The sequence below is a fragment of the Leucopleurus acutus genome (assembly GCF_964270905.1).
Source record: "Leucopleurus acutus genome assembly, chromosome: 10".
Lineage (NCBI taxonomy): Eukaryota > Metazoa > Chordata > Mammalia > Artiodactyla > Delphinidae > Leucopleurus > Leucopleurus acutus.
The window spans coordinates 36578927-36604617 of record NC_139153.1 but is presented as its reverse complement, the minus strand read 5'-3'; the positions used below and the strand labels follow the sequence as shown (position 1 = coordinate 36604617).

Sequence of the window (25691 nt, the reverse complement as noted above, 5' to 3'; positions counted from 1 at the left end):
ACTACACTAAGTGAAATAAGCCAGACACAAAAGAACAAATACTGTACAATTCCTCTTAAATGAGGTACTTAGAGTAGTCAAATTCATAGAAGCAGAACTGTGGTTTCCAGGGACTGGCAGGAGGGAAAAGTGGAGAGTTATTGTTTAATGGGTAGGAAAATGAAAAAGTTCTGGAGATGGATGGTAGTGATAATTGCACAACAATATGAATGTACTTAATGCCACTGAACTGTACACTTAAAATGGTTAAAAGGTAAATCTTATGTTATTGTATATTTTACGATCACAGAAACAAAAAACAAAATGAATTACCAATCAAAAAAACAAAAACACAATTTAAAAAAAAATCCACAACCTTTTGCTGAAGTAAAATGACAGAACATATCCTATGTGCTTACTGCTGAGGCCATGAGGAGGATCTGCTGGCTATCTCCAATGCCTTGCATTAGCCTTACCTTATTTACTAAGAACTAACAGAATTTCTGAAGTACTTAAAAAACAAAAACAAAAAACACTTTAATCCACCTGTCTTCAACTGCATCACTTACCACTTTAGAAGGCAGTTTCTGAAAAAGTTCGCTAATGAGACGTCCTGATGGATTTGTGGCTACAACTATGGCTTCAAGAAGCTGCTCCAGGATCTCCTTCAAGTAACTTGGAGAAGACTGGATAGAGGCGGTTGTAAGGAATGAGAGAGGGAAGAAATATGTACCTTGGTGAGAGAAATCCAAAAATAAATGCTGATATTAAACAGCTTCTAAAATTTTACAGCTAATTCAAAAGAGCAACTTCTAAACAATACTTATTTTAAGTACAATTTTCAAGAATACCACAGAAATTCTCTGATGCTGGTCATGAGGGGTTATACTCCCAGGACAGCATATTTGAAACTAATGAGGCCACTCATATTATTTCAGTAACTAAATCCTTTGAATCAGGTCCTTTTACTGGACTCTATTCACAGCAAACACTGCAACAGTGAAGTTAAAGTGCCATATGTGTGAAATGATGGAAATGCATACCTTTCAAGGGTCTGAGTAACTGAGATGGAGAAAACGTGCCCCATGATACCTGCCCATTTCTGTATCTGCTGTTCACGTCTACTGAAATCTTGGTATTCTGGTGGAACAACTAAATACTTCTGGAACTACATACTTTTAACTATGGGGTGCTCTGCCAGATCTAACAACCGAATTCAAGTTATATCAAAATTGAATGGAGATTAAGCCAATTGATGCAATCACTTCTGCTCTCCACACTGGCTGGCTTACTCCTACCTTAGTCACTGTTTCAATATGGGAAAAGATATGTCCCAAAGAGTAGGTGGCCAGGGAGGGTCTAAGTCTGAAGCCAGTTTCTAGAGCAGCAGTCCCCAAGCTTTTTGGCCCCAGGGACTGGTTTCGTGGAAGAAAATTTTTCCACGGATGGGGAGGGTGGGTGGTCAGGTGGTAATGCGAGCAATGCAGAGGATGGTTCAGGTGGTAACGAGAGCAATGGGGAGCGGCAGATGGAAGCGTCGCTCGCTCGCCTGCCGCTCACCTCCTGTTGTGCAGTCTGGTTCCTAACAGGCCATGGACCCCTGTTCTACAGTCAGAAATGGGATGTCTCAGTCAAGGTTTATATTAAATAGTATTTTAAGTCCAAACCATGTTTTGGGCATATAAAGTAAAGATTAATGGTTAATTCTGGTTTAAATCATAAAAGCACTAGTATTTTTGTCCTAATCCAACAGAAGTCTTATTTAGTAAAGTCTCAATTTTAAAGTCCAACATTAAGCCCAGAGAGAGGGTACTGACATCTCTTGAGCCTACCAGCACAACACCTGGCAAACAGACACGCAATAAATATTTAACATATAAGATATGTGATTAGCTGAGACTCACCAACCACCTAAGCTTAGAGAAGAACCAAGATAACACTGATGAAAGCAGACGAAAATATTCGTGTTTAAGTCATTTACTTACTAGTTAAAACATGACACTACAGAGTAAGCTTCAAAGAGGTGAGTTATGTCCTGCAGCCAAGATTCCTCTTCTCCCAACCCAACCAGCTACTTTGGAAAAATGTTGCAGATGACAAAGGGAGCAGGGAGTATGAATGCATTCACATAACTTATTCTTTGGGTGTCTTACTATTTAGTTGCAGAAGAGAGATGCAATTCCTTTTACTGTTCTTTTTCCTCTTTTTAAACATGTGTGTTCATTCAGCAAGTATTTTTCAGTACCTACATGTCGGGCAGAGTCTAGATGCCAGAATAGGTAAACAAGGTGATATCTTTTGTGGAGCTATCATTTTACTTGAGGAAGACAGAAAGTAAACACATAAACTAATTCTAAATACGTTATTTCACATATAGTGATAAAAGCTATAGATCACAGAACAGAGTGATGTGATGATGGGAAAGGAGGAGCACAGAGCAAACAATTTGACAGAGTGGTTAGGAAAGTCTTCTCTCAGTTTTTTTTTTTTTTTTTTTGTGGTACGGGGGCCTCTCACTGTTGTGGCCTCTCCCGTTGCGGAGCACAGGCTCCGGACACGCAGGCTCAGCGGCCATGGCTCACGGGCCCAGCCGCTCCGCGGCACGTGGGATCCTCCCGGACCAGGGCACAAACCCACGTCCCCTGCATCGGCAGGTGGACTCTCAACCACTGCGCCACCAGGGAAGCCCCTTCTCCCAGTTTACATTATTTTAAGTGATGTTAGAATAATGCAGAAGACATAGTCACAGGCAGAGTCAAAGGAAGCAGAAGTAAGAGCAACTGCAAAATTCCAGAGGCAGGAACACACCTGGCATGTTCTAGGAACCAGCCTAACCCACAAAAATATTCCTAACTAAAGTGACTTCATCAACTTTCCAACTTTCAATCACAACACTGCCTACCCTTACAAAATATCTCAATATAGCAATACTGGACCAGTCCTTGATAATATGAAGATTCTCTTTAAAACTGAGCAGGAAATATGCATTAATGTAAGAGCAATTCATGAAAGCAACCATGCATGTTACATGTAGTGCAGGATGTCCTAGAATCCCTTGTAACTGGAATGGGGCTCGCTGGCTGCGTGTCCCTTTACCCTCCCACTTATCAACACAACTGCACAGAAAGCCCACCTGCCCACAGTGGCCAAGAGAAATCACAGGCAGGGGCCTCATCCACGTCCCAGTAGCCTATCTATCACCTATTCCAGTGGCACACTTACTCCTTCAGTCACTGTGCCTTGATTGTCTTGCCCATCTTCATCATCATCTTCATCATCTGCTTCTCCTTTCTGAACAAACTCATTTCTTGTTCGAAGGTACAAATCCCAGAGTTTGCAAGCAGCTTTATATTCAGGAGAATCTGGCTGTACATTAGCAAGGAGAAGAGAAAAAAAATATCACTTTAGTATTTTATTGTAAATCAGTTACTACTTTTAAAGCATCCTGTTCCAGCAGATTGGTATTCTAAGACATAACTTTGAAAACTCTATTACAAATTTAAAAATTCTTACGAGTAAAAGATACATGGGCCTCAATTCCTCTTCTGAAGAACTAAGTGTATGTTTTAAAGGCATTCTGGAATGAAATTATTTTATTTATTTATGCCCTATCTCATTACAGAAAGACTTGAAGAAAAAAATAAATGATTTGCTAAATAAAGGCTAATTATTACTAATACACTAAGAAAGGCAATTTAAAGGATAAGACCCAGCTTAAGGGATACAAGACTAAAGGACAGAAGCTAATGATTGTCCTGATTATCACTTCTATTTTTAAACTATTTAACACCTTATTTGAATATTTTCTTTTCCTGAAGTATGGTGGGGATAAACTAACTGAAACTTTCCAGTAAGAACAATGCTGGGGGACTTCCCTGGTGGTCCAGTGGCTAAGACTCTGTGCTCCTAATGCAGGGGGCCCGGGTTTGATCCCTGGTCAGAGAACTAGATCCCACATGCCACAGTTAAAGATCCCTTGTGCTACAACAAAGACCCCCCACGCCACAACTAAGACCCGGTACAGCCAAATAAATAAATAAATATTTTTAAAAAAGAAAAAGAATAATGCTGGATGCAATGTTAAACAAAGAGTAAAGCTTTAAAAATGTATCCATGTGCTGCCAATAAGGAGTAAGCAATGTACATAAAAGCAAGAATAGAGTAAAAGCAGGAACCCGGATGAACAAGAACACTGCCTTCACCTGAAGGCACCTATAAGACAAGATAACCTAACCTTTAGTTTTCAAGCCTCCTTGAGGCTGCAAGGACAAGAGATAAAGGCCAGGGTCTGCCCAAAGCTGGGAATCCAAAGGCCATGGATGCAGTGTAACTGGGAATTCAAAACAATTCAGTTTCTCTGCTGCCAGGGAAAAGGAAGACTACCGACCTCAACCTCCACCCAGCTAAATCCATGGCACTTTGGAGAGAAGAGAGGCATGAGAGGAATCTCCTCTGAGAACTCTTCACCATAAGCTAGCCCTAACGAAGAGAGGCCAGGTGCCTGGGATAAGCAACAAATCTTCTCTAGATGAACCCAACTTCAATCTAAGCCTAAGTCTCCCTATAGATAAAGTTCCAAGAAATATAAGTTCATAGTCAAAATTCATGAAACACACAAGAATAAGAATCACAAGAGGACTTCCCTGGTGGTGCAGTGGTAGAGAATCTGTCTGCTAATGCAGGGGACATGGGTTCGATCCCTGGTCTGGGAAGATCCCACATGCCGAGGAGCAACAAGCCCACCCACCACAACTACTGAGCCTGCACTCTAGAGCCTACGCACCACGACTACAGAGCCCACGTATTGCAGCTACTGAAGCCTGCGCGCCTAGAGGCCATGCTCCACAATGAGAAGTCACCGCAATGAGAAGCCCACGCACCGCAACGAAGAGTAGCCCCCGCTTGCCACAACCAGAGAAAGCCCATGCACAGCAACAAAGACCCAGTGCAGCCAAATATCAAAGGGAAAAAATAAGAAAAGAGTCACAAGAGAAAGCTAGCAGAAATGACAGCAAAAACACATGCAAATAATTCAGATATTGAATTATCTGCTACAGAATAAAAAATATGTTGAAAACGTTTAAAGAAATAATAGGACTGAAGACATAAGCAATCCCCAAAATAGAAACTACTTCGAAAATAAGAAAAATATAAACATTAAAATGTAAGAACTCAATAGATTGGTTTAAGAGCAGATTTCAAAGAAAAATATAAGAAATGGGGGCTTCCCTCGTGGCACAGTGGTTAAGAATCCGCCTGCCAATGGAGGGGACACAGGTTTGAGCCCTGGTCCAGGAAGATCCCACATGCTGCTGAGCAACTAAGCCCGTGCGCCACAACTACTGAGCCTGTGCTCTAGACCCCGTGAGCCACAACTACTGAAGCCCATGTGCCTACAGCCCGTGCTCTGCAACAAGAGAAGCCACTGCAATGAGAAGCCCGTGTACTGCAATGAAGATCCAATGCAGCCAAATATAAATAAATTAATTAAAAATATATATACATTAAAAAAAAGAAAAACGTAAGAACTAAAAATATGACCTAAAAAGCAATAGTGACACAAAAAAGGGGACTACAAAAAGTTAAGAGAAATGGAAACCTAAGAGAGTTCTAATATAACATCCAGTCACAGTTCTACAAGAAGAGAGAATGGGGAAAGGGCAATATACAAAGACATAATGGCTGAAAACTTTCCAGAACTGATGAAAAATACCAACCCAAAGATTTAGAAAGATCTACAACTCCCAAATTCTATAATAATAAGATATTCGTATCTAGACATATCACAGTGCAACTGCAGAATATAAAAGACATAAAGAAAATACTAAAGATAGCTAGAAAGAAAAGACAGGTAACCTTCAAAGGAAATACAGTTATACTGACAGATATTTCTCAATAGCAATATAAGAATGAAGAATAAAGACAGTAATATATTTGTAAGTAAAAAAAGTGACTATATAAAACAGTAACATTATTTTATGGGATTAAAAATTTATCACAATAGAAATAAAATACAAAACATCAATAGCATAAATAAAAAGATCAGAGTTACATTATTCTAAGGTTTTGCATTATTTAGAAGGGCATTTAAGATACCAATTTATTTATTTATTTATTTGGCTGCATTGGGTCTTCATTGCTGCACGCAGGCTTTCTCTAGTTGCAGCGAGCAGGGGCTACTCTTCGCTGTGGTGTGTAGGCTTCTCATTGCGGTGGCTTCTCTTGTGAAGCATGGGCTCTAGGTGCACGGGCTTTAGTAGTTGTGGCACGTAGGCTCAGTAGTGTGGCTCGCGGGCTCTAGAGCACAGGCTCAGTAGTTGTGGCACATGGGCTTAGTTGCTCAGTGGCATGTGGGATCTTCCCAGGCCAGGGCTCGAACCCGTGTCCCCTGCATTGGTAGGCAGATTCTTAACCACTGCGCCACCAGGGAAGCCCCAAACTCTACACTTTAAAAGAGTGTGTGAATTATATCTTAATTAAAGAAAAAATATACACACACAGCATTAAGAATAAATCTAACATTTTTGCAGAATCTTGATGAAAAAACATTTAAAGCTATGCTAAAAAGACAAATAAATGAAGACGTACCAAATTCACAGACTGGAATAATCAACATCACAATTATGTCAATTCTCCAAAATACAATCTACACAGCCCATGCAATTCCAATACAAATTCAAACAATCTTTTTGGTCCTTGTTGACTTAACACACTAATATTAAAATGTACAAAAATAATCAAAAGTTTCTTTGCCAGATAAAGAATTATAAAGCCACAGAAATTAAGGTAGAAATAGAATAGCTCAGTTTTAGATAAGCTGGCCAGAACAAAAGGAACAGAATAAAGGGCCACAAAGAGACCCATGAGCACATGGAATCAATGCCAGCATTACCACCACAGACAAATGTGAAGCGGATGGCCATTTCAAGGTGCTGCTTATACCTGTGGAAAAAAAATAGATCCCTACCTCAGAGAAGACACAACAATCAATCCCAGCTGCACTAAAGGCTTATACACAAAAGACAAGACTATTAAACTTTCAGAAGAAAATAAGAGAATATCTTTATAATCTTTGGGCAGGAGAGTTTTCTGAAACAAGATACAAAGAAGGATAAACCACAAAGTTAAAGACTAATAAATCTAACTATATTAAAATAAAAAACCTTCTGTTCATCAAAAGACACCACAGGGACTTCCCTGGTGGTCCAGTGGGTGGGACTCCACGCTCCCAATGCAGGGGGCCCGGGTTTGATCCCTGGTCGGGGAACTAGATCCCACATGCATGCCGCAACTAAGAAGTCCGCATGCCACAACTAAAGATCCTGCATGCTGCAACCAAACATGCCACAACTAAGACCTGGTGCAGCCAAAATAAATATATAAATATCAAAAAAAAAAGACACCACAAAGAGTGAAAAAATAGCCAAACAGTGGGAGAAGATATTTGCAACACACATAACCAAAAAAAGGATTAGTATCTAGAACAAAAAAATTTCTGAAAGTAAATATGAAAATGACAAACAACCCAAGAAACGGGCAAAAGATTTGAGCAGACACAGAAGAAACAAGAATGGGTCATAATCATATTAATCTTCAGTTTTCTTTACTAACAAGAGAAATGCAAACTCAAACTACCAAATGAAAAACCACTACTTATCTACCAGCCTGATAAATATTAAAAAGCCACACAATTACCAAATTGGATATCTTCCAAATTTGATGCTTTCTTACCTTATAATAGGCCTTTGCATTGTTAAAAAGCAACTGGAAGTCAGCAGTCAGCAGATTAACATCATCATACTCTTCCATTTTTAGTTTCTGTTGGATTTTCATCAAGTCAATGGGCTGAGAAACCACTTCATAATAGTCTGGCTGATTTCTGTCAATAATTTAATGTTTTTTAAAAAGATATTTATTAATCAAAAGCCCATAAAAAGTTATGTCTCAAAACTCTGTGGTAATGTCCAACACGCCAAGTGACAGAACATACTAGATGTACTCTCATTATTGGAACTGAGAAGGAATAACAAAAGCAAGACGAATATGCACGCCCTTTTCAAAATACATATTGGTGATATAGAAACCTAAATTAACATCTGTGATAGTCTTTTATATGCAAAATATTTAAGATTTAAGGCACCAACACTAAAACCATGTCAATGGTATCTCCTGTAAATGAAAATGACTTACCTTTCATGGGGTTCAATAATGGCTGAAAACAGGTATGTTCCAAAGCTCTTTATAAACTTACGAAATGGATTATCTTTCTTCAGGTAGTGACCACAGAACTTTCTCTACCAAGTGCTATCAAGTGCCCAGTATATATGCTGCTCTAACATCAAGTACTAAAGTGACAAAAGAGAAAGATGAGGCCCTTGGCACAAGGAGCTTACCAAAGATAAAAGGGCATAAGACATGAACAAACATGACAAAACAAAAAAGGCATGGGAATGATACACAGAAAATTAAGGATAGTGGTTATCTCTTGGAGAGGAGGGGACACTTTAAAGGTAGTTACAATAATTTCTTAAGTTGGGTTTTGGTTCATGGATGTTTATTATTATTCCTTCTGGCTTTTTTTCAAATGGAGTTCCATGAGACAAGTAAACCTTCTGCAAAATTATCTAAGCAACTGTTTTTCACAATTCTCCCTCAGGGGTAGATAAAACTCATCCTAGATGTGTAAGAGGGTAAGTTACTACATATGAAGAATGTTGTCATTAAGGCTTTAATCTCTCCTGGGACACTCACTGGCTGACATGTTTTAGCCATGTATGTATGATATATTTAATTTTTTAAAACTTTTTGCTTTAACATAAAAATTGCAAGAATAGTACACAGAATGTTTTTTCTGAACCATTTGAGAGTAAGCTGCTGAAGAGTTGTGTGTTTTTCCTACAAAAAAGGACCACAGTTCAATCATCAAAATCAGAAAATTCACTTTGATACAGTCTCATCATCTAATCCTCAGAACCCATTTATATTTTGCCAACTGTTGCAAAATTGTCCTTTATAGAAAAAGGATCAATGTGAATCATGCTGCATTCAGTTATGTTTCCTCAGTTTCCTTCATTCTGAAACAGTTCCTTAGTCTTTCCTTGACTTTGATGATCTTAATACTTTTGAAAATTATAGGCCAGTTATTTTGTAGAGTGTCCCTTAATCTGGGGTTGTCTCTTCTCCTGAGGAATAAATTCTGATGATGCTATATTCATCTCACTGTATTCTATCAGGTGGCGCTTAATTTCAACTCATGCCACTACTTAGATGAGGTTGATTTTGGTCACTTGATTATGGTCTGCTAAGCTTCTCAACTGACCAAGTTACTCTTTTACCCCTTGTACTTTATGGAAAGGTAACTCCAGGCTATGTAACAGCCTGTGACACGGCTACTGTCCACAACCCCTACCCCATACCCCCACCGCTTGTCTCCCTTGCAGATTCCTACCTTGCTCAGCCTCACCTAATGACTTTGAATTCTCCAGGAAGGGAAAGGAACAAGAGTAAATTAAGTTTTTAAACCCTTATCAACTACTTACGATTTCAGTGAACTACAAAATTAAGTACGAGGGGATAAAAGGAGTATTCAATCTGCTATTCAAAGAAAGTGTAAGAACATAAAGGTCTCAGTGAGTAACTATTAATAAAGGCCCACCCAGGCCTAATATCAATGTTGTCAGTGGTACCAAGGGACTTTCTCAGAGTGAACATTAGGGCTTTGTTAACTTGCTATCCTAGATGGCTCTCTCCGCCTGGGCCTGATGGGCCATAGTCCACTGCTCCTTGCTAAAGCTGGGCCTCGGCAGCCTCTCAGGCTTGGGGGATTATCTGTAGACAACTGACAATGCAATGAGGACACATACCTAGAAAGGACATTATCTCCCAGAAGCTCTGCTAGGGGGTTCCTCACAAACATTTTCAGAATTGCCATATAGAAAAAAAGGTCAGGATCCCAACATTCCACTCTATATAATGTGATCAAAACAAGGTCCCCTCACTTTGAAAATGAAATAGCTCTAACTGGTTTTTCCCACTTAAATCAACATACAGAAAAGTATAGAAAAGTAAAAACTGTCCCTATTCATCCAGAGTTAAAAGCACTATTAATATTCTTCCAGACTCTGTGCACACATACACACACACATAGGATTGTGAAGTACATGTCTTAAGAGCTTTTCTCTTTCAACAATAGGTGAGGGCACCCTGCCATAATATGGCCACAGAATAGTCAAAGCATAACTAAGAGTTTTAACCAGAAAAGTGAGAAACACTCTGCCTGATGTGCAGAGCCTGCTGGCTACCCCTAAACCTATTTTGCCTCCTTCCCAAGATGACAGCATTCTAAGCTCCTGCCTGGGTACTAAAGGCCAAATTCTTAGCCACGTTGCAGCTAAGTTCTGACCAATGCAAGAGCTGAAATGTACCACGTCCAGGTCACATCCTAACATGTTTCTTTTTTCCTATGGGCCAGAAGGTAGTTGTGGTGGTGAGCCGTCTCAGACCATGCAGACAAGGGTGATACCCCAAGCACAGCAGAATAAAAAGACAGACAGTATCTCGGCCCTGAAGACCTCACAGAATAGGACTTGTACATGAGAGAAAGCAATTGTTCTTGTTTCAGCCATTGTTAATTTGGATGTCCTAGTACAAGCAGCCTAACATACTAATCAAAACAAAGTCTCAAAAAGAGATTCACAAATGCATGGCTCTGAGCAGTACTTCTTCCCACAAGCTCTTGAGAAAACATGCATTCCACAGAGGAGGAGCAGAGACGCAGGCAGGCACAGCACTGGGGGGAAGGCAGCAGTGCTCCTAAAGTACTGCGTCATGGAGGCTAGAAGACAGTGCTCTAGCACCAAAGGCCTGTATTTTCTGCCCCTCAGCTGGTGGAAAGCAGGCAGCAGAGGGGCAGTCCTTTTCCATGAGGTGCTTGTGTACTACAATATGATGCTGCTTCCCTATACAATATACTGGTTAAGACCACAGGCTTTAGAATCAGAAAAACCTGAGTCTGAATTCTGGTTATCCTCAATAGTTCTGAGAACTTGTACAAGTTGTCATCTATAAACTGTGATAACAATACTGCTCAGGTTTAAACAAGATGAGGCCTGGAAAGCACTTAGTACTGTGTCTAGCATGTAGTAAGCAATAAATATGGGCTTTTAATAACATATGCTAATTAAATGACAACTTTCAAAAGATTGTTACTGATTAACTGAAATCTGGAGAGGGATTTCATTAAAAAAAAAAAAAACTCTTCTTTTTTGGCATGACTAATTTACAGAGCTCTCCTCATTCAGGATGATGATACTGCATCCTTGGTGGCTCTGCTCTTTGGAGTGAGAGGTTTGCCTTCAGATCAACCTAGAGCTTGTTGGCTACCCACTGTGGCATCAACATTCATGAATGGATCTAAATCTTTAATTAACTCATTGTATTAGTTTCCAATTGTTGCTCTAACAAATTACCACAAAATTAATGGCTTAAAACAACACAAATTTATTTTAGATAGGTAGGTAGATAGATAGATCCTAGTGGTTCTGATTCTCTGGAGAACCCTGACTAATATGGTCTTCCAATTTCATTCTTCTTTTTCAGGATGGTTTTTTTTGTTTCTGAAAAAAATTCTGTTGGGATTTTGTTAGGTTTTGCATTGACTCTGTGGACTGCTTTGGGTAGTATTAGTATCTTAACAATATTAAGTTTTCCAATCCAAGAACATGGGATATCTTTCCATTTTTTTGTGTTTTAATTTCTTACAGAAGTGTGTAGTTTTCAGTGTAAAGTCTGTCACCTCGTTGGTTAGGTTTATTCTTTAATCTCCCTTTTGGATTGTTCACTGTTAAGGTACAGAAATGCAACTGATTTTTGTGTATGTTGGTTTTGTATCTTGCAACTTTGCTGAATTCACCTATTCTAAAAGTTTTTTAAAAACAATCAAGACTGTAAATTTCATGTTGTATATTTTTTACAACTAAAATTTTTTTCTTTAATTAAGACAAAAATTTTTTTAAATGCGCTTCGCTACACCTTGACAACTGAAACTAAAATCTAGACCCCTGTATCATCTAAGCCATTCCTTCCAAAGGAAAACTCAATTATTAAACACTTTCAGCTTGGATCCGGGACCAAACCCCTCCCACTCACCTTCGCTTTGGTGCCCTAATGAAGAGCTCACAGAGGAGCCTGCCCTGCTCATCCTTATAGTCTCGGATGGTGTTGTAGAGTTCATGGCACACGGCAATCTACACATAGGAAAAGGAGAAAAATCACCAGAAAAGTGAACAGAAAGTCAGTGTAGGGGTTCTTAAAAAAAAACAACAAAACATAAAATGCCAGTAGAGAACGATGAATCCCCAAATTCCCACATGGGAACCCAAGTCTAAAGTATGCTGACAGTACCTCTCCTTATTTAAAATCATTTAAATGATTAAATCTTTCATCAGAATATGTTACTGGTGATTTTCTTTTCCTTTAAACAAAATTAGTTCATATCACTCTTGTTTAAAAATCATCCAATAGAGGGCTTCTTACCAATCAGAGAATAAAATCTAAACTCCTAACACAGAGTATGTAGGGTATACTCTGGCTGGGCAGACTTTGCCAGTTTCCTTCTCCCTCTTGACCATCTCTCTGTAATCACAACCCATCAAATCCATTCCTGATCCAGCCCCTCTGCCTGGAACACCCTTCCCCAGTGCTCTGCAGGGCTGCTGCCTTCTGATCACAAAGAAATCTTTCCTGAAGGTATGGGCCAAAACAGCCCATATCATCCCAACTTTTCTTCTTAGCACTCATCACTAGCTGAGGATACTTTATTATTTATTTGTTCATCTGTTTACATTCTGCTTCCCCAACACTAGCATCTAAGCTCCATGTAAAAAACTAGCTCATCTTACACACAGTTCTTTCCCAATCACCACAACAGTGCCTGGTACATGACAGCACACACTTACTTGAATGACTATATAATGTGACAAAAATGATATTCTTTATTATTTCATAATATTAAATTACACTATTACTGTAAGACTTCTGGCTAAGTGTATACTTTTCATAAAAGAAAGGTTAAGAATATCAAGCCAGAGGAAAAAGAAGCTGAGAGGCCTTGCATCTTAACTGCTTATCATTAAAGGAAAGGTAGGGAATTGTGCAGAAGGCAGAAACTGTGATCTGAGTTACTTACAGGGTCTACAGTCGGAAGATTGGAAAGTCTCCTCCTTTTCCTGCTTGGGCCTGGCGTGGACACAGAATGGTGCCCATCATCAAAGTCTCCGCTGACACTACTGGAAGGGGAGGTAGCTCTTCTTCTCTTGGAACCCATGGAATCCAACTTCTTCTATAAGAAATAATTAGCCATGTTCTTACACTGAATTTTATACTCTGCCACCAAGCCCTCAGTTGGCCACTTGCCACAAAGCTTCTGGTTCACTTAGGAGAATATTTTCACTGTTGCAAAGAAGCTTAACTATGTTTTTTTCAATGAAAGTCCTGGCCCTTGCTTTAGCCCCTTCACTTACCAGAATGCTACACTTTCAACTTGGATGGGACAAATTCAGCAACAGTATACTCATTTGTATTTACCAATTTTGAATGACTCAACCACTTCTGGCCCCAAATTTACCCTGGACTGGAATTTGGAAACCCACATAATTATATATGTGGGTACACCCACATATAATTGTGTGTTGGAGGTACTGATCCCTCAGCCCCTGAGGGAGTCAGGCAGGCCTCAGGGACAGAGTCCCTAAGGTGGTCACCTCTGGAGTCAGCAGCCTCATCTGTTTTCCCCAGTGTTTCTTATGATTATGATCACTTTCCAGGTGGGCCAGCATGTTGGAAAAAAACAAAAACCAAAAAACAGGAAGCAGACCCTGAGGCAAATTAGTGCAAAAGGATAAGGGGACAGAGGATTAACCTTCTAGCATTTTAGATGTACCCTAAAATTAACACACTGAAAATGAATTTTCTCCATTCATTAAAGTAAGATCCACAAGACATACCCCAGAAAACACTCAACATACTTGCCATACCTATGCTAAAGTAGCAAAATTGCATTTTGAAACTTTTCTGTCAATCCAGACTAACCTCCTTTTCAGTTATATGAGGTACCCTATCCCCATGAATTCACAGCTTTACATTTCAGTAGATGATCTTGAAGAGCACCCCAGAAGTGAGGTTTTAGGCCCTCCTCGGGCTCCCAGAAACATGTAAATATTTGCTCTAAGTTTTAGGCAGGCTGCTAAGTAATCTTAACACAGCTTTACAAATATATATATATATATATACACATATATATATATATTTGACTATAACACAAGAAATGCAACCACTGAAATGACCTGCTACAGCTAGAAAAAGGTAAGGGTGCATACCTGAGAAAGTCCTACAATGCTTATACAATTTAAAAACAGTATCAAATAGCATATTGTGATTTCACAGGCCTTTCTCTAAAGCAAAAAGAAAAAACTGATCCCAGTGTCACTCATCAACATTCAATTTCAGGACACTAAGACACTAGTAGCTGAAAGAATGGGTTGCCAGTAGTATGGAGAGAAAAACTGGGGATCTCCAGGGAACAGAAAGCAGGAGCAAAACAAACCAATAAATAAAAAATTCTGGTAACCAACTAACAAACTAAGTCTCTTATCTCTTCCTCTGAATTACAGTCCACATGGTGTTTAAAAACAGAGCCTAATATGATGATGTTCCTTCCTCTAGGACTTGGTTTGTTATACAGTGTATTAGTTTGCAATCGGCCACAACTGGCTAAAGCTTCAAAGGGCGTAGGCCAAGGCCAGCCAACTTTTGTTGATTTTTGTTTGTTTTATAAAAGGCTGATAAACTGGTGTCAATTCATTAAAATGAAGAAACTAAGGACCAAGCTTTTGTAAACAATCTATGACAAGGACACAAGTGAATTTGATGAACATAAGGCAGGAATCTTTATGAAAAGGATAACAAAATTTAAGAAAGGTGGAAGGGAAAAGGCAAGGAAGGACAGAAAAGGGAAAGGGTGTAGATGATCAGTAATTTACCAGCTTTACCAGAGCACAACCAGCTCCTCGAAAAGCCAGTCTCCTCATTATGTCTGAAGGCCAAGTGAAGCCAGTGGGAGAAGGCAGGGCTTTAGAAGTGCTGATTCAGTGTTAATATATTCAAAACTGAAAGAGAAGAAAAAGGCAGAGACAGGGGAAATAAAAAGAAGGGTCAAAGGAGTAAAAATGAGTACGAATAGACAGAAAACATTCAAGCAGAACTGCTAAAGATACGAGATCTGGAGAAAATAGGCATATCAGTTTTCTTGCACCAATCAAACAGCTGCAAAGGCTCAGGCACTAACAGTATCTGATATTTCTTCCATTTTAAAACCAAATGCTTTTCACATACATAAAGATGCCTCACTGAGGTTCCCCTTTACTCACACGGAATGACTGTCAATTCCAGGAACGAAGCATGCCTGCCCAACTGCACCCTAGTCAATAAGAGCAGAGTTCAATCACACAGCTGGAATGGAGAGTGAACACATGTGGAAGGCTTACATGTGACAACAAGTGTTAGCAAGCTGGAACAAACCAAGAATGGCTCATGTGAGCAGAGTATGGAAAACTCCTCCTCGTCAAAAAAATTCAGAGAGACATTTCTTTCCAAAAGTCCTATCAGCACTGAAAAGATATCACATACAACTTTAGAAAGGTTAAAAAAAAAAAAAAGCCTTCGACCATTTGGCAGGAGGTCAAAATTACTTTTATAAATAATCCGCTGAAAATCAAACGACAAAAAATGTAAATCATTGGGGGGGGGTGTTTAGACCACACAATATTCAAAACTCCTTGACTCATTAATTTACTTTGATAAGAAAAAAAAAGATTCAACTTAAGGATAATTTTCGAATATTTTCTCATCCAAGGAACACATTTTAACATGTATTTTGGAAGTTTGGCTACAAAGGCAATGTGGCCAGGTGGGTGGGAGGGGCAATAGGACCTGAGCTCAGAAGACCAGGATAAGAGACCCAGGTCTTCCATCTCTGTTCGATGTTGCTTGAGTCACAACCTTTCAGATCTGTTTCTTTATTTCTAAAATGAGAACAGCAGTGTACATATCTCCCTTGGATTGTTATGACAGTGAAAAATGTATGTGAAATCACTTTGAAATGTCAAAACACACAAAAAATGTTAAGTTTTAACTCTAGGATTGTACGCTGTCTTGGGCACAGGAACAGCACTTTATCCATTTTTGTAGCCTGACTTATAGCATAGTTTCAGTGATCAACTTATCTATTTAATAAGACATATTAAAAGTGCACTTAAGTGAGACATTAAAAAAAAGTTTGCATAGTTTCAAAGGACTGTGAGCATCCATTCAGTAATTCTTTTTCTATAAAGAGAAAAGATTCTGAAACTTAGTTACAAGTTTTTAAATGGCACTGATTACAGTCAGATGTCCAAAACTCTAACAACCAATGATAAATTACAGTGGACAGTAAAGAATAACTTTACAATGTGCAACTGGGAAAATATTTACTCAGTATAGCCTAATGGTATATTTTGACAGTTTATAGACTTTTAGTACTCTCCTGTATTTCTAGTATTTCTTAGTACTGTAATACAGGTTTAAAACAAAAATCTTGGAAAAGAGAAGATTCAAAAATGGGAAAAAATCGCTTATAAACCAACTTCCCAGAGAAAAAGAACCCTTAACGTTGGCATTCACAGCTTTCAGTATTTATTCTATGCCCTGGTTGCCTTTTTTTTTTTTTTTTTTTTAAAAAAGCATGAACAAACCACATGTATTATGTTGCAGCCTGTGTTTTAACTTAGGGAATATTCTCCCAATTCAGTGTTCTCTCACATGATGCTGGATGCCTTGAGAGTAGTCTATCATACAGATAGCAATTTACTAATCTTGGCGATCTGCATAGAATATCAATACTTAAGATATTCTGTACACTCCCAAAGCCAAAGAAAGTGGTCAAAGCCCTTCTATTTATCCACACATATTTATTACTGATTTGACATACTTCTTCAAAAGATACCTTCCAATCTTCCTTTGGATCTAAAATATGGGCAATCTGTTAACAGGTGATATGGCAGAAATTATACTACTCTTTTGTATTGAGTCCAATTTGCTTTTGAATTGTACTTGGGAAAAGAGTTCACTACTAAATGGAAAAAAAATACCTTGAAATCATTTTTGAGGAGTCTTAGTTTGCTGGAAAATAAGTTAATAAAAATGCTTTACTCCAACATATGTTTCTATAATTGTAGTAATAATTTCTATATCCACTATACCGTGTATTTGTCATTTGCTTTTCAGGATCTCTTCTACATTTTTGCCAATCTTTCTTCCTCTTTAAGTCACCAATTTCTACCCTACAATAACAAAACTATGCTTCTTTCTCAGTAAAAAAATTTTAAGAGACGAAAAAATAACCAGAAACACACACAATTTGAAAATCTCGATTCTTTGTGGTGTTGCATATAAGAAACTATACCTGGGCTCCACGACAAATACAAGTCCCATTGATAAAAATACTCAGTCTGAACAGAGTCATCCAGAAAGTACTAAAAAAAAAAATTTACTAGGAGAGTTTGTGTCTGAACCGTCAAGAAACGACAACAAAAAAAGGAGGCCCTGAGCTGCGGAGAAAATGAAAGACTTTCCCAACCTGTCACCGGTACGGGGAACTAAGGGAAACGTTGACAGTTTTGAAGCTGCCCGCGACGAGAGCTCGGCCAGCCGCGGGGGGCGGGAAAGCGGGGCGCGGGTAGTTTCCGGGCCGCTGCGCGCCTTTGTCCCGGCAGGCAGGTGCGGCAAGGCTGCCAGGCGCTTCCCGAAGCCCGCCGCCATGCCCCGCCCCGCGCGCCCGGCCCGACCGGCGCATCCCGACGGCCGGGGCGGGGCCTCCGCCGCTGCTCCCGCCCGCCCGGGCCCACACAAAGGCCCGGCAGCCGGCTGAGAGGAAGCGGCCCCGCCCGCCCCGGGCCCGGCCTTACCCAGCCGCTCCGCCGCCTGCAGCCCCGGCCGCGGTCACCGACCGCCGCGCCCCGCCCCGTGGCCGCCACGGCTGCTGCTATTGCTCCTCCAGCCGCTGCCGTCGCTCCAGCACCCGCCGCCCTCACCGCCCTCACCCCTCCCGGTGCCGCCGCAAAACCAGCCCCGCGGCCGCCAAGCGAACCTGGCTCCGCGCGACACTGCGTGCGCGCGCACGCGGGCAGGCCGCGGCGCGCTTTACGGCGGCAGCGTGAGTGCGTGACGCTCGCCCGTGGTCTCTGTTCGCACGTGGCGCTTGCGGAGGCGCTTGTGGCTGTAAGCGCTGGTGCAACAGCGGGCGCAGCCCTTCCGACTTACAGTATGAAGCGGCCGAGTGAGTGTGGTCAGGGGGCGGGCTTGGAGGGGCCTCTGTGTCTGATGGTCGACGGACCCACCAGGGCGCTCGTCTGCGGCTTGGTCTCTGGGGAATGGAGGGCCGGCCGGGAGGCCGTAGCCCTGATCCCGCCTAGCACTGGGGGGTTGGAAGGCTCCACGTGAGTCGCGGGCCTGTGGTGCAGAAAGAAGGCTGGGCCCCAAGGGTGGAGGTCGGGCCAGAGTCTCGTGAGGACCCAGTCAGTGTCTGAGCCAGGTTTCAGGCGCAGCGTTTTCCCTTGTGCGGCCACGTTTGATCCGGCCCTGGTGAGATCTGAGAGCCGCCTCTCGACCCCACTGTTAGCTCCTCCTTTGTGATTCGTGCTATTTGATAAGAAGTGGCTCTATTTTTGGATCTTATACGCTTCTGTGTGCTATCCCAGTATAATCTGGGAAGAGTGGGAGCGGGGAAGTTGGGCTCTACAACGGATCTGTTGAATCCGTCTTTGGGACTTGAGTGGTCCGTGTTTTATCTTTACCACACACCCACAAGATTTTTTTAAAATTCATTTATTTTTATTTTTGGCTGCGTTGGGTCTTCGTTGCTGCGCGCGGGCTTTCTCTAGTTGTGGCGAGTGGGGGCTACTCTTCATTGCGGTGCGGTGGCTTCTCTTGTTGCGGAGCACGGGCTCTAGGCATGCGGGCTTCAGTAGTTGTGGCTCGCGGGCTCTAGAGCGCGTGCTCAGCAGTTGTGGCGCACGGGCTTACTTGCTCAGCGGCATGTGGGATCTTCCCGGACCAGGGCTCAAACCCGTGTCCCCTGCAATGGCAGGCGGATTCTTAACCACTGTGCCATCAGGGAACTTCCCCACAAGATTCTTAAATTAGGTTTCAGAGCCAGTTAATTACTTAACGCAAACATAGATGTGACCCTAGAGCGCAGTCATCAAAAACTAAAACTGATCATTTGTGGATAAAGTGGATTTTAAAAAACTGTAAATAGGGCTTCCCCGGTGGCTCAAGAGCAGCCACCAGAATGAGAAGCCCGCGGTCACCACAACTAGAGAAAGCCCATGCGCAGCAATGAGGACCCAACGCAGCCAAAAATAAATTAAAAAGAAAACAGTAAATAAATTAACCCTTTTGTGATATGTTGCTTTGCAGAGTTAAAGAAAGCAAGTAAACGCATGACCTGCCATAAGCGGTATAAAATCCAAAAAAAGGTAAGTCTTGTTCTTGAAAGAGTTATACCAAGTATAATGCTAAACTTATTTCTGCCCCACCCCTTCTCCACAAAGAGGTCTGGATTAATATTAGTATGATTTCACCTCAAGAAACGGAGGTTGGATAGACTACGACACAAGCTCTTAAGCATCAGAAGTAATTCAGTGATAAGAGTCTAAATTTTGATCAATATGGTAACAATTGCTGCAAAAAGAATCTCCTGGTGACTTTTTCTTGCTGTTTCATACATAAGCATGTGTTCTCTGCATTGTTACAGTTAAAGTTCTATGTTTCTAGGTCATTTTACAGATATAAGTAAACTGCAGCCAGATTGGTTAGTCACATGAATTTTGTTTAGTATTTTTGTTAACTAATAAAATTTTATTACGATAGGTTCGAGAACACCATAGAAAATTGAGGAAAGAGGCTAAAAAACGGGGTCGAAAGAAGCCTAGGAAAGACCCGGGAGTTCCAAACAGTGCTCCTTTTAAGGAGGCTCTTCTTCGGGAAGCTGAGCTAAGGAAACAGCGGGTAAAATGCATCTAAAATGTTCAACAAGTGATGTGTGGGTGTGTGTATTTTTTTCAAAGTAAAGTTACAATATCAGGTCACTTTGGCTCTCCCATTTCTTTTGTGGCTTGAACACAGCTTGAAGAACTGAAACAGCAGCAGAAACTTGACAGGCAGAAGGAACAGGACAAGAAAAGAAGACTTGGAACTGACCCTGCTGTTGAGCTATGTAACATGGAACCTGTGAAAGAGGTAATGATTACAGTCATGAAAAATGGAGAAATAGGTTACATCTACTGACCTACTAATTTTGTGTCCTTTCCCCTTGTCTTTATCACCTAGGAATTTGGGCAATGCAAAGCTAAGAAAGCCAAGTCAAGCAAACAGAATCCAAAGAGGCTGTATTGTCAGGAACTTAAAAAGGTATCATAGTCTAGGTTAGTGTCTAAAAGTGGTAATGAGGTTTAAAAGACTAGAATTTTTTTTTTTTTTCTTTCTCTCCTGACACCAACCTTGTAGAGGTGGAAGTAGAGTTCTCTTGAGCAGGAAGAATTCTTCAGCAAGTTGGCTTACTGATATGTTTCACTGAAGGAAATATTGTTATGGTTTTAATTTTTTTGCATGGGAACAGTTCCCCATAAGCATGATTTACAGAAGTGGCATTTTGTGATAAAATAACATTATGACACAGTGGCTTTTTAAATAGAAGGAAATACTTTAGAGGAGCAGTACAAAAGTAAGAATCTCTAAAGTACTTTGCTGAAACCTAAGTGAAGGAGGTCAAGGGGATGTCTTGGTGTAGCACTGCCATCCCCTACACCTATTTTCCTAAGGTCACTCCCTCCTGTGAATAGACCCTGACTGTGTTTCTCAGCAGCTCTTGGTAGGGCCACAAAGGTCTTTCAAACTACATAACTCAGAATGGGAAGATTATACATTTAGATAGTTGGGAATGTTTCCACTCTTGAAATCCACTTTGATCAGAGGCCACTGAACAAACTTATGTCTTACTGTCATGTAAGAAATAAACATGTGAACATCATTCACACCAAAGTGAAGATAAGAGATTCAACTCTGGGGCTTCCCTGGTGGCACAGTGGTTAGGAATCGCCTGCCAATGCAGGGGACACAGGTTTGAGCCCTGGTCCTGGAAGATCCCACATGCCAGGGAGCATCTAAGCCCGTGAGCCACAAATACTGAGCCCGTGTGCCACAACTACTGAAGCCCGTGCGCCTACAGCCCACGCTCCGCAACTAGAGAAGCCACCGCGGTGGGAAGCCCGTGCACTGCAATGAAGACTAGCCCCTGCTCACTGCAACTAGAGAAAGCCCACGTGCAGCAACGAAGACCCAATGCAGCCAAAAAAAAGAATAAATTAAAAAAAAATTTAAGAGATTCAACTCTGAGCTCACCCTGTTGCAAAGTAGACAACGCCAGTGTACTTACGTGGAGGGTGGTGCCAGAGCAAGGGATGGTGTTCTGATAGCTTCTGCTTTGACAGGTGATTGAAGCCTCAGATGTTGTGCTGGAGGTGTTGGATGCCAGAGATCCTCTTGGTTGCCGGTGTCCCCAGGTAGAAGAAGCCATTGTCAAGGGTGGACAGAAAAAGCTGGTACTTGTATTAAATAAATCAGGTAGGCGAAAACATTGCTCTTTATGTTCCATATGCACTAGTGAGGTATGAGGAAAACATCTGAACAGTCTTGATTGTCTCTGAAGACTGATAAGATCCAACTCTGACCTCAACAAAACCAATGCATATGCATGAGCTCTTGTTGCCAAAGACAGTGCTGGGCAGTGGGGTGGAAATTTTTTTTTCCCCTTAATTACTATATTATACTTTATTTACTTATTTATTCATTTATTTATTGTTATGTTGGGTCTTCTTTGCTGTGTGTGGGCTTTCTCTAGTTGCGGCGAGCAGGGGCTGCTCTTCATTGCAGTGTGCAGGCTTCTCTTGTTGCGGAGCACGGGCTCTAGGCATGTGGGTTTTAGTAGTTGTGGCACGTGGGCTTAGTAGTTGTGCACGAGCTCAGTTGCTCTGTGGCACGTGGGATCTTCCCAGACCAGGGCTCAAACCCGTGTCCCCTGCATTGGCAGGCGGATTCTTAACCACTGCACCACCAGGGAGGTCCTGGAGATGTTTTCTAGAAGCGAATTAACTGGTTTGTACTGTTCTTTCGCTATTCAGTACTTAACCACCTTGTCTTATTTAACAGTGTAAGCTTTTATGCTCAGCTTACTGTGTAGTATATTTCACGTAGGAAATGATGACAGAGTGCCACATTCTTCACACCTGCACAATGTCGACATGTGGCACTATTTAGATGAGACATGATTATGTATCTGGGTTTGAGCAGCAGGGACAGAAACACCCAGAAACAGAAACCTGTGAAACAGAAAGTAAGGATGGGATCTAAAATTACAGTTGGGGTCAGTAAACATGGCTCCTACCTGATAGTAAATTCTGGAAACATAGCCCTAAGGTTAGTATGGTAATATTCTAGAGGTTGACTTAATCCTGAAAGGATGAGCAATGCAGAGGGGAATTAAAGAAATACAGAGGTGTACATACTGAACTCTGTTAACCAGAAGCATGGTAGGCAGCTGACCCTCTCCCCATCTTCTAGTTCAGATACATTTGAAAAAACTGGGAAAAGGCAAACCTGAATGAAATCCATAGTTTACTAGACTTTGCAAATTTATCTCAACAAAATGACCAAATTGGAACAGTGTTTTATTCCTAATCCCTATCAGATTTGGTACCAAAGGAGAATTTGGAGAACTGGCTAAGTTATTTGACAAAGGAATTGCCAACAGTGGTGTTCAAAGCCTCAACAAATCTGAAGGACAAAGGGAAGAGAATCAAGGTACCCTTAATTTAGTGGTGGGAAATGTGGTTCTTTCATCTTTCAGATGGGTGAAATATGATGAGTGTACAAAATCTTGATTAAAAAATGATAACTTTTAAGATCCAACTCTGATTTCATCCAGAGATAATCTGAAAGGCGATGGAATGTGGTGATTTTAATAGATGGGCTCTGGAGCCAGATGGCTTGGGTTTTGTCTGGTGGATTGTCAGAAGTAGTTAAACTAATTATTTAGAATTTTAACTTGTGAAGGTAAAGAAGAAAGCTGCTCCATTCAAAAGTGAAGTCTGTGTTGGAAAAGAAGGCCTTTGGAAGCTTCTTGAAGGTTTTCAGGAGACTTATGGCAAAGCCATTCACGTTGGGGTAATCGGTGAGTTTCAGTTCAACATATTTTATGTCTTATCTCAGTAAGTGCAACTCGGCACTATAGGTAATGTTAGCTTCTAAGAGCTCTGGTTTATTTGAATTAATAATCGTTTCCTGCTCTTTCATTACCTGTGCAAGAAATGAAGATGCTAAGAGTAGTTTTAGTGTTGAAGTGAAGATGCTCAGATCCAACTCTGGTCTTGCTCTAAACAGGCAAGCATAAAATAAGGGAGTGGAGATTTTATAATTACCAGCACATAATGCCTTTTGTATCTGTGGATTTCCCATTTGTAGGTTTCCCAAATGTGGGGAAAAGCAGCATCATCAATAGCTTAAAACAAGAACGGATATGCAATGTTGGTGTATCCATGGGACTTACAAGGTAAATTGAGTTCCATAATTGCAATATTTCATTATAGGTAAGTATGATTTTGTTTATTTTAAGGGAGACAGTTTTCTATTTCTATTTACTCAACTTTCTATTTAGTGAAAGGAACAGGGTTAAGCCAGTGTTAGGCTTGGGAAGAATTGATTAGAATAGCTGCCCACAATCTAGTTTGAAAGACGAGCAAATAGATTCATAGAAGGAAAAGCTGCCTTAGAGGAAGTGATGTTTGAACCTGAACTTGAAATGAATAGAAGTCTGCCAGGTAGAAGAGGGGGGAGATACTACAGAGGAAACAGCATGTGTTTAGGTCAATATGTATATAAGCTATAACACGTAGTGTTTTGTCTTTAGAAGAGGAGGGTGTGCTGTTACGGTTTTAGATAAACATGAAGCAAATGATGATAAAATGGATCTGACAGACTGTGCTGAGTTTGTTCAATCCAACCCTGAGCTTCGTTGTGTCTCTTGACCTTCAGGAAAACCAGTGCCCGTCAGTTACCATCTTTCTTGTCTCAGGTACATGCAGGTTGTCCCCTTGGACAAACAAATCACAATCATAGATAGTCCAAGTTTCATCGTGTCTCCACTTAACTCTGCTATTGCACTCGCTCTGAGAAGTCCAGCAAGTATTGAGGTAGTAAAACCAATGGAGGCTGCTAGCGCCATTCTATCCCATGCTGATGCTCGACAGGTAAAAAGAATCCCCTTCCCTTGAGCTCCATCTTGTCTTTCATTATAAGCATTTTTTTTAACATCTGTACTATATCAGATAGATGACAGTTTGTTTTTCTTTTTTTAATAAGGTAGTACTGAAATTTACTGTCCCAGACTTTAAGAATTCTCTGGAATTTTTTACTTCACTTGCTCAGAGAAGAGGACTGCACCAAAAAGGTGGAAGCCCAAATGTAGAAGGTGCTGCCAAACTGCTGTGGTCTGAGTGGACAGGGTAAGGCTTCTTTCTGTTGGCTTTTTGATGGCCACATAGAATAAAGGAACTGATTTTTGACACACTTTATTTTTAATACCAGTGCCTCCTTAGGTTACTTTTGCCATCCCCCTACATCCTGGACTCCTCCACATTTTAATGAGAGCATTGTGACAGACATGAAATGGGGCTTTAATCTGGAAGAACTGGAAAAGAACAATGCACACAGCATACAAGGTAAGCACGGCTTGTGTTTAAATACTGTCTTCATAAGCTGACAGGCCAATAAAGGTCTCATCTGTTTACACGGGCTGTTTACCTTTTCTAGCCATCAGGGGCCCTCGTTTAGCCAGTAGCATCCTTTTCCAGTCATCGGGTCTGACAAATGGAGTGATAGAGGAAAAGGACATACCTGAAGAATTGCCGAAACAGAAAGAACGGAAGCAGGAGGAGGGGGGGGACTATGAAGATGTCAACACTGACCAGGAATGTGTTGACGAAGAAGGTGATGTAAGTATGTTGTGCGTGAGTTGTTTAAGCTGAAGTAAGTTTTCTAGCATTACAGTGTACAACAGAGGGGAAGGGGCTGAAGGAAGAAATAGAAATTAAATATTTCATGACTTTAAAAAGCCTCGTACAATTTAGAAGTTTAAGGCTTGCAATCATTAGTCTTGATTTTGTGCATCCATTAATGTGTAACTCCAGAGACGTTTTCTGGGTATGTAATTAAATTGGATTAATGAGCACACAAGGGCTTACTAACACTGTTTCTCTGTCCCACAGGAAAAGAGCTCAGACATGTCCCCTGAAGAAGAGGCCTGCGAGGCACTGCCTGAGGACTGTCAATCAGGTGAGTTGGGTGGAGGGATCTTCTAACAAAGCAGTACAGTAGCTTTTATTTTTATTTTTAAACACCTCCTTTTTCTTTCCAATATAGATAAGCAGTCTGCACCATCTTTCATCTTGGATAAAATGACTGAAGAGGAAGATGATGCTTATGATTTCAGTACAGATTATGTATAATAGAACTTTGTCCTTATATAATGGTGTTTTGTTGTTGGTTTTTAACATTGTGAGCAG

At 40.8% G+C, this 25691-nt stretch overlaps 2 protein-coding genes across 12 annotated transcripts in view; one reads left to right on the top strand and one right to left on the bottom strand.

Moving 5' to 3' along the window:
* Window positions 1-18122, bottom strand: part of PBRM1 (polybromo 1) — a 101292-nt gene extending 83170 nt beyond the window's left edge. For 2 of the 11 annotated variants that reach the window (XM_082848523.1, XM_082848522.1), the window contains exons 1-5: window positions 13166-13585; window positions 12127-12224; window positions 7711-7858; window positions 3202-3345; window positions 549-665 (exon numbers count right to left, since the gene is read on the bottom strand). In XM_082848523.1, coding sequence (XP_082704649.1) covers window positions 549-665; window positions 3202-3345; window positions 7711-7858; window positions 12127-12224; window positions 13166-13303 — 645 coding nt within the window. In that variant the 5' untranslated portion in view covers window positions 13304-13585. Of the gene's footprint in view, window positions 1-548; window positions 666-3201; window positions 3346-7710; window positions 7859-8169; window positions 9276-12126; window positions 12225-13165; window positions 13586-15404; window positions 15474-17650; window positions 17868-17978 lie in introns of those variants that run through there. The other 9 variants (XM_082848525.1, XM_082848516.1, XM_082848517.1 and 6 more) reach the window with 8 other exon arrangements.
* Window positions 18123-18244: 122 nt separating this feature from the next.
* Window positions 18245-25661, top strand: GNL3 (G protein nucleolar 3). Its single transcript, XM_082848694.1, has 15 exons — window positions 18245-18349; window positions 19492-19550; window positions 19945-20082; window positions 20200-20313; window positions 20404-20484; window positions 21564-21696; window positions 22820-22932; window positions 23185-23302; window positions 23593-23680; window positions 24203-24377; window positions 24490-24632; window positions 24715-24848; window positions 24940-25121; window positions 25395-25461; window positions 25549-25661. The coding sequence occupies exons 1-15, from the start codon at window positions 18337-18339 to the stop codon at window positions 25632-25634; spliced, it is 1644 nt and encodes a 547-aa protein (XP_082704820.1). The 5' UTR covers window positions 18245-18336; the 3' UTR covers window positions 25635-25661.
* The last annotated feature ends 30 nt before the right edge of the window (window positions 25662-25691 follow it).